We start from the raw sequence: 12,907 nt of genomic DNA, 5'->3' as shown, positions 1-12,907 counted from the left end.
GGCTTATGCTTTTAAACACAGGTAACTTAATGTGTGCTATTAAAAATTCACTTTCCTTGGAAGAATTTACATGAATTCCATTGTGACTTGTTTAGTGCGGAGTGGGAAGGAAATGTGGGCATGGTTCATAGACAGGCTTCTACTGTATCTGCAAGGTCCTGTTACATTTGGATATTTAAAAAGATGAAACATATGACAACATATTAGCAAGTATCAGCTCTGGATGATATGTACATATTCAGATATTCATTATATTCCTTGTATTGTCTTATTTTAAAAGCTTCTCAAAATAAAGTTGTAATGAAACTTCTATTTCTTTGCATTATGAACTGTGTGTTCTTACACACTTGCTGTGAGATCATAAATTGGCTCTTTGCCGGGCGCAGTGGCTCATACCTGTAATCCCAGCACTTTGGGAGGCTGAGGCCAGCAGATCAAGAGGTCGAAAGATTGAAACCATCCTGATCAACATGGTGAAACCCAGTCTCTATTAAAAATACAAAAATTAGCTGGGTATGGTGGTGCTCGCCTGTAGTCCCAGCTACTCGGGAGGCTCAGACAGGAGAATTGCTTGAACCTGGGAGACAGGTTGCAGTGAGCTGAGATTATGCCCCTGCACTCCAGCCTGGCAACAGAGCGAAACTGTCTCAAAAAAAAAAAAAAAATTAGTTCTTTTCTGGAACATAATTTGGCAATACATGTTAGGAGTCCAAAATGTTAGATCATTTGTTAGACTAAGGACAAATCTTAAATGTGGGACAACGTTGTAACAACGTTGTATGTACAAAGATGTTTGCTGCTATTTATGAAGATAATGAGAACAGTTTAAATAGTAGATTGCCTAAGTAACCATTAAGAAAATCATGTTATAAGATTGTGATGGAATATTATGCAAAAAATTTTTTGTAGAGGTGGGGTCTTGCTATGTTGCCCAGATTGGTCTCAAATTCCTGGCCTCAAGCAATGCTTCCATCTTGATCTCCCAAAGTGCTGGGATTATAGGCGTGAGCCACATCGCCTAGCCAGGTTGTAATTTAATGTCATAATCTTCTCTATACATTTTGCAGTTTCCAGCTTGTTTTTTTGGAGGGGGGAGGGGTGGTTTAAGCTACTTTAAAAAGAAAGATACTTTAAACGAAATTATTTCTCCTATGACTGTTTACTCCAAGTATTTAAAGAACACAAAGGAACTTTGGGGTTATGTCTCTCCCCTCTGCTGGTAGGTGCAGTTTTTAGACATACGTCATATCCTCGGAGGACAGCCAGGTGGAAGGACAGAAGCTGCAGCGGAATCACGCTCAGGATGCCCTGGAGGCAGTCCACAGTGTGGGGCAGCTCAATTGTCTTATACGCAAACTTGGAACTTTCAGTATCGTCCTTGGAGCACAATATAATGGGGCGACCCTAGAGCAGAGAAATAGGATCATAAAATAGATCATCTCTGAAAGAAGCAATCCCTGACACGTGGCATACCTGGAAGCTACATTACTGTGATGAGAATGGTCCTCTTTTGTATTTGCTGAATCATAGGTGAGGTGGTATGTGTGGGACACAAATGCTTGGAAAGGACAAAGTGTCTGATGCTTTTTGGTGTGTTTCTGCCCCTTCCCTGGTAAGGACATCGCCGTCCTGCTGCATCATTTGGCACCCATTTGTACCTTGCCGAGAGCAGGGCAGACTCACTCCTAACTCTAGTGGGGCTCATAGTCCAGTGGTGGAAAACAAAAACCTAGACAAGCAAACCAATAAATAAAGATGAATTCCAAAGAAATGCCACCAAGTCAAGAAAACAGGATAATTACATTCTCCTGTGATTGGGAGACTGGTGAGGTCTCTGAAGCTCTCTCAAAACAAGAGTCATCTGAATTGAGCCCTACATGATGAGGGGCCAACTCTCAGCAAAGCATTCTGTGGGAAGGGCATCCCAGACAGCAGGAACAGCCAGCGCAAAGGCCTGGAGGCAGGCTTGAGCACAGCACAAGTGGGAAACGGAAGGAAAGCTGGAGTGCCTGGAACTCTGAAACAAGAGGAAAGGGCCAGATGACGCAGGCTTGTGGGCCTCTGTGGTCTGACAGGAAGGTATGGGAGGGTTTTCAGTGGGGAAATAATGCAACTGTGATTTATACCCTCACTGAGCCAGGTGTGGCAACATCTGGATGGGGCACCTTGTTGGATTTCACCTTCCTGAAATTTCATGAACACTGCCCTCCCACCTCAGGGCAGCTGCTGTGTACAAAGCATTTGGTTGGTCTTTGTGGCTGGTTTCAGGGAGGGAGCTCCAGCCTCTGGACTTTCCCATGTGATAGACGCATCTTTGTTATCTATGAAGGATCCCTTGGACTATACCCGACTTTATGCTAAGGAGGTAACTCATGATGTGCCTGCAGATAGTTCCAGGATGGGGTCCCACCCTGCCAGAGAGGCCAGCCACATGAATAGAAGGTTAGGGCTTTGAGACACGAGCCAGTCAGCCTGACCTCCCAACCTCCAAGGACAAAAGTGGGGCTGGTCACTGAATTCAATCACATGGCCAGTGGTTCACTCCATCCTGCCACTTAATAAAACCACAGTACAAACTCTGGACACTGAAGCTAGCAGCTCACGGGAGCTTCCTGGTGATACACAGTGATGTGCGGGAGAGTGACACGTCCTAAGGACACAAGCTTCACATTCGGGGCCCTCACACTACGGGTTCCTTCTGGGTTGGCTGTGATTTTTGTCTTTTATAATAAAACTGTAATCGTATAGTGGTTTCCTGAGTTTTGTGAGTTGTTCTAGAAAATTACTGAACTTGAGGGGAGAGCGGGAATCCTTCGATTCATAGTCAGTTGCTCAGATGTGTGGGTGGACCCGTGGCTTGCAGCAGGTGCCGGAAGCGAGGGCAGTCTTGTGTAAAGCTGTGCCCCTGCCCTCTGAGATCTGACCTAACTCCAGGTAGTCCACATCAGAGCTGCTTGGCCACAGAACCTGGGGAAACCCTGCCCCAGGGATCTCCACCAGGAGTACCTCCCCTGAGCTCCAGGCCAGGATCTGGCACTGCTCATGGTAGTTTGGGTTCCTGGGCCCCGCCGAAGAGCCGTGTGGGATAGCTGCAGGCTGACCAATTCCTTTCCAAGTGCGTGTACTCCTCACAAGGGGGCCCAGGGGAGACAGTGTGGTCACAGCTACTCACTGGCCAGACCATCCATCCATCACTGGTACTGGCAGACAGTGGTGAGGTGGGCATGCATGGAGAAAAGAAGGAGAGAGCTGGCCCAGTCCAATAGAGAGCCCTCACCTGGCGGGCCGTGACCTGCTGCAGGGCATTCTGGCATTTGGCAAAGCAAGGATCCTTCATGATGACCATGATGACGGGCATCTGCTTGTCAATCAGTGCCAGGGGCCCGTGCTTCAGCTCCCCAGCCAGGATGCCTTCTGAGTGCATGTAGGTTATCTCTTTAATTTTCTGGGAAAACAGGAGGTGAGATCAGAGTCACACTGGGCAGATGGGGCTGGAGCAGATCAGCTGGAGGGGAAGAAGGGGAACCAGGAGAAGGATGATGCTGAAAGGCAGAGAGCCAAGGGTCACAAGGCAGACAGATGCCTGGAGTGGTTGACAGCACTGAGGACACCAGCAAGGGCCTGGGGAGAGGCCTGGCTACTGTCCAGGGCATGCACCAGCCCAGGACACAACATCTGTGTCCTCACACCAGCCCTGGGCACTGCTGCTCTCTCTCTCCAGTCCCACGCACAGCCACTCCTTAGGACAGATAGGTCGGAGTCAGCCAAGCTCGCCCTCTTCTCCCTAGCCAGCCACATTTATGATGACAACATTGTATTCTGCTTAGCTATACCTGCAGTTAATTATTTGATTAAGCATTCGCCCATTAATAACTTCTGAAGAGTGGTTCCAAGCAAAATTGCACAAACTGGGGTGTTAATTGAATTTTTTCCTATGTTCAGGTAGATCCATCTCTATTCAGTTACCACAAATCCACATCATTGAAACGGTGAGACGGTCAAAGAAATCATCTCTTGACTCTCCTAACACTGTTGATCTGGGTCAGGGCAACACTATGAGGAGAGTGGCTCCACTCTGGAGGCTGCAGACAGCTGGAGTGCCGGCCTCCCAGTGACCGCAGAGGGCCATTGGCTCGTGCCAGCAGCCACCTAAACACTTTTTTCTCCAGACTCACGTGGTGGCTCAGTTGAATGTGCATCTTTCGTGCATCTTTCGCCAGCACATTCAGCTACCACAGCTGAGCCCCCTGCCCATCAGGCAGAGTCATCTGGGGGCTGACAGTGCACCCCCAGGCCTTGCCTCTACTGCAACCCCAGAAGCAGCACCTGCCTGTCCTTGGCTTCCTTTAACAGGAGTCAGAACCTCCAGGGGACAGATGCAGGAGATGGAGCTCACTGAGGTCAGGCCTGTGCTCCCCACCAAGATCCGGGAAACCAACTCTGCTTCCGGTAACCAGTTGCAACTGGCTTTGTCTTTTTCTTTTTTTTTTTTTTTTTTGAGATGGGAGTCTCACTCTGCCGCCCAGTCTGGAGTGCAATGGTGCCATCTTGGCTCACTGCAACCTCCTCCTCATGGATTCAAGTGATTCTCTGCCTCAGCCTCCCAAGTAGCTGGGATTACAGGCATGCACCACCATACCTGGCTAATTTTTGTATTTTTAGTAGAGATGGGCTATCACCATGTTGTCCAGGCTGGTCTCGAACTCCTAACCTCAAGTGATCTGGCTGCCTTGGCCTCCCAAAGTGCTTGGATTACAGGTGCAGACTACTGCACCAGCCTAGCATTATCTTTCAAATGGGGGTAATGGAGAGGAGATGGGAGAGGATGGCAGCCCAGCTGGGCCACAGTTAATGCCCTGGTCTTGGTGGCCAGTGTGGCCTTACCTGGAGCACTGTCCCTGTTACCTGGGCTGAGCATCTGCTCCACGCATGGCACGCTGACAGTGAGGAGAGGGCAAGCCCTAGACACAGGTCCCTGCATGGCTCTCTGTCCACCCTCTGGGCAGCCCCGTGGTCCTGGCACTTAGTCCCTGCACCATCAGCTTTCTCTTTGCTGGTGTGGATCTTTATTACTGCAGGGGGCAAATGGCCTTTCACCAATTTTTGAAAATGCAGGGCCTTCAAAGTTCATTCCTTCAGGATCTCAAACTCCCCTTGGAAGTCTGAGGGGTAACAACGTAAACTCTGCGGAGAACCCACCCTGCAATTTTGGTGGTGGTGGAAAAAAGCAAAGGGCACATGGACTCGGGTCCCCAAGGACTCAGGTCTGATTCAGGTCCTCTATGTCATCTTGAGTGAGACACTTAAGCTTTTGGAGGCTTTGTTTCCTCCTGGATGAGAGGTGAATAGCATCTGCCAACCTCTCAGAAGCTCATGAGGTCTGAGTGAGCTGTTCCAAGTGGACCCTGGCAGTGGCTGGACAGCTAGAGGGGCACACCCTAGGTGCCCCGTCCCTTTCTCTTCAGTAGATTGGGAGCTCCCTGGGAGCAGGCACCTGCCATGTCACCCATCTCTGCGTGCCCAGGGCTAGAAATCTGGTGGACAGCTGGTGCTTAGGGCAGGCTCACAGGGGTGGCCAAGGGGTCCTCAGGCCTGGCTCTCCCCAAGCCCAATGCCCTGCCCTCCTTCCCGCGGGTTCCTCCGGGTCTCCTGTGCCTGTCCTCCATGGAGGTGGGGGCTGGGTGTGGCGGCTCACCAGGGCTCCTTCCAGGCAGGTGGCGTAGTTGTAGCCCCGCCCCATCACCAGCAGTGACCTCTGCGTGTAGAGCTCCAGGGCTAAGTCGTGGATCTTCTCATCCAGTGACAGCACTTCCTTGATCAGCTCTGAGCCATGCACAGAGGAGAAGGAGAAAGCCCATCACGCCAATTTTAAAGCAATATACATGAAGACAAATGCTGGGGTTTAAGAGGAGGTTTTGAAACTCACATCACTTAGTACACGTTGCTTCTTTGCATTCGTTTAAAACTTAGATTATAGGAAATAACTTGGGCTCCTGGCCAGGATTTTGTTAGGGTGGGGATTCATGTTGTGTGAATACTTTTCTTGAGCACCAACAAGGTAGGTGGAGAAGCATCATTTCTCATTCCGGCATGGTGCTAGTTCTTAATATATATGTGGTGGATGAATGAAAGAAGGGGAGGCCATGGTCCCCAAGGAGGTCATGATTCAGTGTGACAGACATTGTATCTCGCCAGCTACAACAGCTGGGACTGTGCTGCTGCCCAGCAAACGGGGAAGTGTCTGGCATAGGAAGGGCCTGGGGCCAGCCATCTGGTCTTTCTTGGGTACTTATTGAGCACCTACTGTATGCCTGCCCTGTGCTGGACCCCAGCTGTCCAGTGGCGGCTCTGGTAGACATGGCCGTGTACTTGCCGAGCTGACACGTTAGTGGGGGGGAGACAAGCCAGTCACTAGGTGAACAGGCAATTTCAGTCATGAGGGGTGTTATAAAGAAAACAAACAGGCTAAGGTTTCAGAGTGCTGGGGCGGAGGCTGGGGCCTCTGTTAAGTGTGGCCAGGGAGGGTCTTAGGAGGTGACATTTGAGCTGAGCATTGGGAGATGAGAAGCTGTCGGTTGTATGCAGAGCTGAAGGGAGATGGTTTAGCAGAGGAAAGAGCCAGTGTGAAGGCCCTGCGGCGGGAAAGCGCTCAGCACCGGCACCGCTGAGGACCAGAAGGTCAGGGAGGCAGCCCAGGGTGGGGCAGGGCTGAGCGGGATGAGGTCAGAGGCAGCAGGGGCTCCAGGAGGGAGGTGCGGTGGCTAGAAAGTTGTAGGAAAAGGGAGTAATGAACAACATCCTGTACAGGCCAGAGTCAAGGGAGAGTGGCCGGCAACAGTCCACTAGGTCTGAGAACACGGACAGCTGAATTCTGGAACATACCAGGTAAAGATCTCAAGCCACGGATGATCTCTTGCCTCCTGTTTTGTAGTGAAATTCGGTCTTCAGACATCATCAAACCAAACATCACCAGAGAGATGAACTGACTGGTATAAGCCTGTGCACAAAGAAGGAGGTGGCAAGGACCTTACTTTCACTTTTTACATCAACTTTGCTTTCTTTTATTTTTTGAGATAGGGTCTCTATCTACTCTATCTACTCCCATTTTTTGAGATAGGGTCTACTCTGTTGTCCAGGCTGGAATGCAGTGGTAAGACCATGGCTCACTGTAGCCTCAACCTCCTGGGCTCGAGTAATTCTCCCACCTCAGTCTCCTGAGTAACTGGGACCACAGGCACCACCTGTAATGTGTATTACCTGCCTGGTTAATTTTTAAGTTTTATTTATTTATTTATATTTTTATTTTGTTTTTGAGACAGAGTCTCATTGTCGCCCAGGCTGCATTGCAGTGGCACGATCTCGGCTCACTGCGATCTCCACCTCCCAGGTTCAAGCAATTCTCCTGCCTCAGCCTCCCAAGTAGCTGGGATTACAGGCATGTACCACCACACTACTTTTTGTATTTTTAGTAGAGATCGGGTTTCGACATGCTGGTCTCAAACCCCTGACCTCAGGTGATTTGCCCGCCCCCTTGGCCTCCCGAAGTGCTGGGATTATAGGTGTGAGCCACCACACCCAGACTAAGTTTTAGTTTTGAAGGAACGGGGTTGCCCAGGGTGGTCTGGAACTCCTGGGCTCAAGGGATGCTCCGGCCTCGGCCTCCCACAGTGCTGAGATTCCAGGTGGGAGCCCCGTGCCAGGTCTAAAGAACTTTAATAAAATAAGCGTCTCTAAGGTGCTCAAAGATCCACAGGACAACATGGACGAAACATCAGAAAACGACATGGGAATAAAATGAGACTAAATGAGGAGATGGGAATCCAAGACGGGAGGGGAAAGGGAGGGGAGAAAAGGGGTGAGGTGGGAAGGGGAAAGAGCAGGGCGCAACTGCCCAGCCCATCCAGGCCAAAGGAGAGCGGCCTCTGGGGACCTCGCAGCCTCTGGTGCACCCGCCCTGCCATGCTCTCTCCGGGAGGGGGGCCCGTGGCTCCTCCTACCTTGGTGCTGGCCACACCGATCTCTGGCCCTGCGTTGATGTGGACGCCGCAGTCGGTCTCTCGGGAGATGGAGCTGCCCACGGTGTTGGTAACACCCACAGTCAGGGCGCGGCGGTCTTTGCAGTAGCGCAGTGCCAAGAGTGTGTCCGCAGTCTCGCCTGCCGCACAGGGGCCCTCTCAGTGCCGCACTCCGCCAGCCTAAGCCCTACCCCAAGCCCCTTCCTCCTTCACCTCTGGCTCTTATATGGAAATCAGTGCCCAAGACACAGCCAGCAGGTGTTCAGAAAGGCAAACATGCTCAACAGTGTTTTTGGTTGATTCTTAGATTCAAGATTTGTCACTATTTATGTGGCAAGCACTTTTTCATTTAAATCTCGTGACAATCCCATGGGGACCATTATCCCCATTTTCCTCTTGAGGACGAGGGCTGACAGACAGGAGGAAATTGGTGCTCTGATCAAAGCCATACAGCTGGTGACAGGTGGGCCTGGCCCCCAGCGCCGTTTCTGCAACTCAAAGCTGCCTTATTCAGAATGTGCTGAGATGGAACAGATTTCACATTTGAAAAGCAGGAATGTCCCCAAGTGGTGTTTCTCAGATAGATTCTGTTTGAAAGGAAACACTTCTTGCAAGCCTGTCAGTGTAGACTCAAATTGTTTTTAGAATAAAGCTAAACAGCTTTATGCACAAACCAGCACAAACTCCCCCAGTTTCTCCCTCCTAACCAACTCAAATTAAATTCAGCATAAGCCAGACTATAAAATCAAAACTGTTGAAATCCTCATGAGTCAGGAGGCTGTTCTGTCTGCAGGGCCACTGCTCCTGGCTGTATCTGTCCCAGCTTTGCAGGCAGGCAGGTGCCGCCTGGTGCTGGGTGGCCCCAGTTCTCCTCCTCTTCAGAGCCCTGAGTTATGGCACTGGAGTGTCATGGGGTACTGTGGTGGCGGTGGGGGAGAGGGGGTTCGGTCTTTTATTACCCTTGCCCTAGGGCTTTTCAATCTTATTAAAGGGCTGACTTCTATACACACAGGGACTTGGAAGCTGCCACTGCATTATTTTCACATTAAATCCACCTCTGTTCTTTTGTTAATGTCTCCCACCAATTTATAAAATATTTTTACACTCTGATGGGATCATAAACCCAAAAGTGAACGTAGGTCATAAGGTGGTGAGCTGGATGATCGGTGTGTCTGTACTGGTTTTTCTTCACTTGTCAACAAAATGGAAACGGTATTTAAAACTGAAAATGGAAGCAGTACTAAAAGTCCCAATAGAGGCCAGGTGCGGTGGCTCACGCCTATAATACTAGCACTTTGGGAGGCTGAGGCAGGTGGATCACGACGTCAAGAGATCGAGACCATCCTGGCCAACATAGTGAAACCCTGTCTCTACTAAAAATACAAAAATTAGCTGGGCATGGTGGGGCACACCTGTAATCCCAGCTACTTGGGAGGCTGAGGCAGGAGAATGGGCTTGAACCCCGGAGACGGAGGTTGCAGTGAGCCAAGATCACGCCACTGCACTCCAGCTGGGCAACAGTGCAAGACTCCATCTCAAAAAAAAAATAAAAAAATCCCAGTAGATAATAGAGCATTACAATCAATATTTTAGTTGTGGTAATGACAATGACATTGTGGTTAGATGTTTTTCTTTTATCATTTTAATCATACATTCTGAAGTATTTATATGGATGAATATCATGATGTCTGGGATTGGCTTCAAAGTAACCCCATGGAGAAGAGGGCTTAATGTAAGTGTGTCCGACCAGCATCAGCTGGGCTGGTTGATCAGTGCTGAGGCTAGGCAATTCATTATATGAATATCTCTGCTTTTATAAAGGTTCAGAATTCTCCAGAATTAAAACATTTCAAAAATCCTCCATGAGCTCAAGGAGATTCCAAGCCTCTGGCCCTGGATCACCTCCCTGAGGCAGCTGAAGAAAACGTCCAAGCCTAGTGTTGGGATGGTGTCAGATGGGGTGCATTTAGCTTGGCCCTAAAAGGGAGTACTATCTCCCCACACCTCCCCCTGCTGCGCGGCACGGGCACTGCATGCCACAGGCAGCTCAGCTTGGGCACTTGGGCACAGAGTCCACACTGGGTCCTCCACGTGACTCTCAACCTAACAGAATGTTAAAGGAGATGTTTTTTCTATTAACATAAACCAGCAAACATTTATGAGCACCTTAGTAAGTGGTCCTTGAAGTGTTGGACAGGCAAGAAGAGAGAGAAGCCACAGGGCAGAGGAAAAACTAATAGGCGTGGATTTCCAGCCTAATTCCGGCTCAGTCACCCCCTGGCTGCGTAGCCTTAGACATCTCTTGCCCTCCCCGTACAATAGTGACAGTAATCCACAGCTCTAAAGAGAGGGATTGCAGCACAGGGTGGCCATGCAGAGGACTTAATCGGATGAAGGTGAAGAGGAGAGACCCCAGAGCTGACCTGACGCAAGACTAGCCATGTGACTGTGTCCCTTACCTGACTGGCTGATGAAAAAGCAAACATCATCCCTGAACACAGGTGTGTTTCTGTCCAGAAAATCGCTAGCGAGTTCAACCATCACAGGGAGCTCAGTCAGTTCCTCCAAAACTTGCCGCGTCTGAAGCCAACAAACATGGGGACTAAAGTCAGTCACAGGCACGACAGGGACATGGGGCAGCTGAGCTTCTAGGGACAGTTTGTGACATGAAACCTCACTGTCCAGGTGGCGAGGGGACTTCAGTTACCCACAGGCCACCTTGAATATAAAAGGGCTCCACCTTGAATATAAAATGTCATTTCTCATGCTAGCTCATGGGAATGGGTACAATGGCTTACCCAAATTCAGAAGGCCAAATGAGTGATAAAATTGAAGCCCAGTGCCTGGCCCTAGACTGCTGTTGACTTCCCCGTGCATGTATCACACTTACAGCCACAGCAGCGTGGTAGCTGGTTCCACAGCCAATCACAATGAGCCGTCGGCATCGTCGGATCTCCTTCAAGTGGTCCTTCAAGCCACCCAGGAGCACTGCAGGGCACACGGCAGGGTGTTAACGCTGAGTCTGCACAGTGACCGCATTCCCTGGGACTAGGCGTAGGCAGAGGCTCCCCACTGAATGTAGGAATTACCTGTGTTGGTCTCAAAATTCACTCGACCTCTCATAGTATTGAAAACGGATTCTGGCTGTTCAAAGATCTCCTTCTGCATAAATGCACTGAAGTTACCTGGTCCAATAAACATCTGGTCAGTTTTAATTTCATTATGTTTCCTGCTTTTCATTAGGAATAGTTCACTTCTTCTCCTTATGCAGTAGTGATAGCCACTCCTGTGAAGTTTACTGCAGATTCCCAAAGGCATCCCCAGGTATCATCCTGCCTGACATGGACCTTCAGAGGGAAGCAGGTCAGAAACCATGACTATCATCTCCAATTTACATATTGGACCCTGCAGGCTGAGGAAGGGAGGGGTTTGCCAGAGGATGCAAGTAACAAATGGCTTGGCTGGTCCCTCTGGGCTGTGCTCCCCTTAGCAAGACCAAAAGAAAGTAAAGTGCTTTAGTCCCCAAACACCACCAAGTTAGGGAAATGAGCAGGTCCAAAGAAACAGGCAATTTTCCGTTTAATAAATACCCTCCTAGCTTCTGTAATAAAAACCTTTCCAGCTGCACAGGCATTTCCAGTGCTCTGGTTTGAGTGGGACCGGATGGTGCTGATGGGACAGTGGGGCTGCAGGGTGTTTGAAATCCTGATGCAGGAGCTGTGCCTGATGCTCTGGAGGCACCCACAGGTGGGGTAGACAGTGTTCTTTCTCTAGGATACACACACTCATTATGCCAACATCGCCAGTGCTCCCGGCCTGCCACCCATGACCTGGCACTGGTGCGACAAGCAAATGAAGCAAGTGAGGGGAATAAGGGGTGGCCACTGTAGGGGAAGGGCTGGGGAGGGACCATGGCAGACACAGGAGCAGAGGACTCTCTGAGGGGGTGACATTTCAGGGGAGCTGGAGATGATGAAAAGGAACCAGTCCTATGAGAAGAACAGTGAACACAAGGGCTGTGGCGGAGCACAGTGGGACAGAGGGTTGAGTGTGGTGGGACCAGGCTTTGGCTCTGGTGGGGGTGTTAGGGTTTATGGGCTGTGGCAGGGAGTTTAGATTTTATTCCAAGAACAGCAGGACGCCACTGGAGGGCCTTGGGCAGGGGGATGATCACAGGGGCTGATTCATGTTCTTAAAAGTTTGCTCAGGCTGCACTGTGGGGTAGAGGTTGCAGGGAGATGGAAGTGGATGCAGACAGAGAGGCTCTCCTAGTAGGGAGACAGTGTGCCCCCCACCCCCATTACTGCAGACCTCCCACCCAGAGGAGAAATGATGCCTGAGGGTGGGAGTGAGTCCCCCAGAGTCGGTGAAGGAAGGCAGCTGACACACTGGGCTTGGTTCTAGCAGGGAGGACCTGGCACCTGGCTGCAGACAGGAGCCCCCCTTGGAGGCGCCAGGCCAGCCTCCCCACATCCCCTCAACTGTGCAAGCCATAGGACACCTGCAGCCCTGTCCTGGTGGCCACAGAGGGTGGAAGGGCTGTGGCCTCTACCAGGGCCAGGCAGAGAGTGTCAGGAGTGCTACCAGGAGGGTCAGCTCCCAAGGCTGCTGCACATGGACTCTCAAGGACACCTGCCTTTCATGATTTGCTGCAGTTCCATCTGCAAGGTCTGGATGGCTCGAGATGGGTCATCACTGGCCGAGCGCTTGACCCGGTGAATGGAGAGTTTCCCATCAGCCACTGCAGCGATGTCATCGTCCTCCAGGAAGATGACGCGGTTGGTGTGCTCTATGATAGCGCTGGGGCAAGGGAAACACGGGCATCAGCAGCAGCACCCTGCCCTGAGCAGTTTCAAGGCAGCAGCCCCTTGCTGTTCCCCATGTGTGGGGGC

At 50.6% G+C, this 12,907-nt stretch overlaps 1 protein-coding gene across 2 annotated transcripts in view; it reads right to left on the bottom strand.

Annotated features, from left to right (window-relative positions):
- Positions 1 to 12,907, bottom strand: part of GFPT2 (glutamine-fructose-6-phosphate transaminase 2) — a 46,604-nt gene that overhangs the window by 1,170 nt on the left and 32,527 nt on the right. Inside the window, exons 10-18 of one of the 2 annotated variants that reach the window (XR_010342879.1) lie at positions 12,652 to 12,815; positions 11,105 to 11,200; positions 10,906 to 11,003; positions 10,475 to 10,595; positions 7,998 to 8,155; positions 6,883 to 6,997; positions 5,696 to 5,823; positions 3,278 to 3,445; positions 397 to 1,404 (exon numbers count right to left, since the gene is read on the bottom strand). Coding sequence is in view for 1 of the 2 variants with exons in the window: in XM_012451482.2 (XP_012306905.1) it covers positions 1,243 to 1,404; positions 3,278 to 3,445; positions 5,696 to 5,823; positions 6,883 to 6,997; positions 7,998 to 8,155; positions 10,475 to 10,595; positions 10,906 to 11,003; positions 11,105 to 11,200; positions 12,652 to 12,815 (1,210 nt within the window). In the remaining variant the exon portion in view is untranslated. The remainder of the gene's footprint in view (positions 1 to 396; positions 1,405 to 3,277; positions 3,446 to 5,695; positions 5,824 to 6,882; positions 6,998 to 7,997; positions 8,156 to 10,474; positions 10,596 to 10,905; positions 11,004 to 11,104; positions 11,201 to 12,651; positions 12,816 to 12,907) is intronic. The other variant, XM_012451482.2, reaches the window with a different exon arrangement.

Source organism: Aotus nancymaae, unplaced genomic scaffold (assembly GCF_030222135.1).
Source record: "Aotus nancymaae isolate 86718 unplaced genomic scaffold, 86718_ANA_hifiasm-v0.15.2.pri h1tg000015l_1, whole genome shotgun sequence".
NCBI lineage: Eukaryota > Metazoa > Chordata > Mammalia > Primates > Aotidae > Aotus > Aotus nancymaae.
This window is presented reverse-complemented; position numbering and strand designations above follow the sequence as displayed.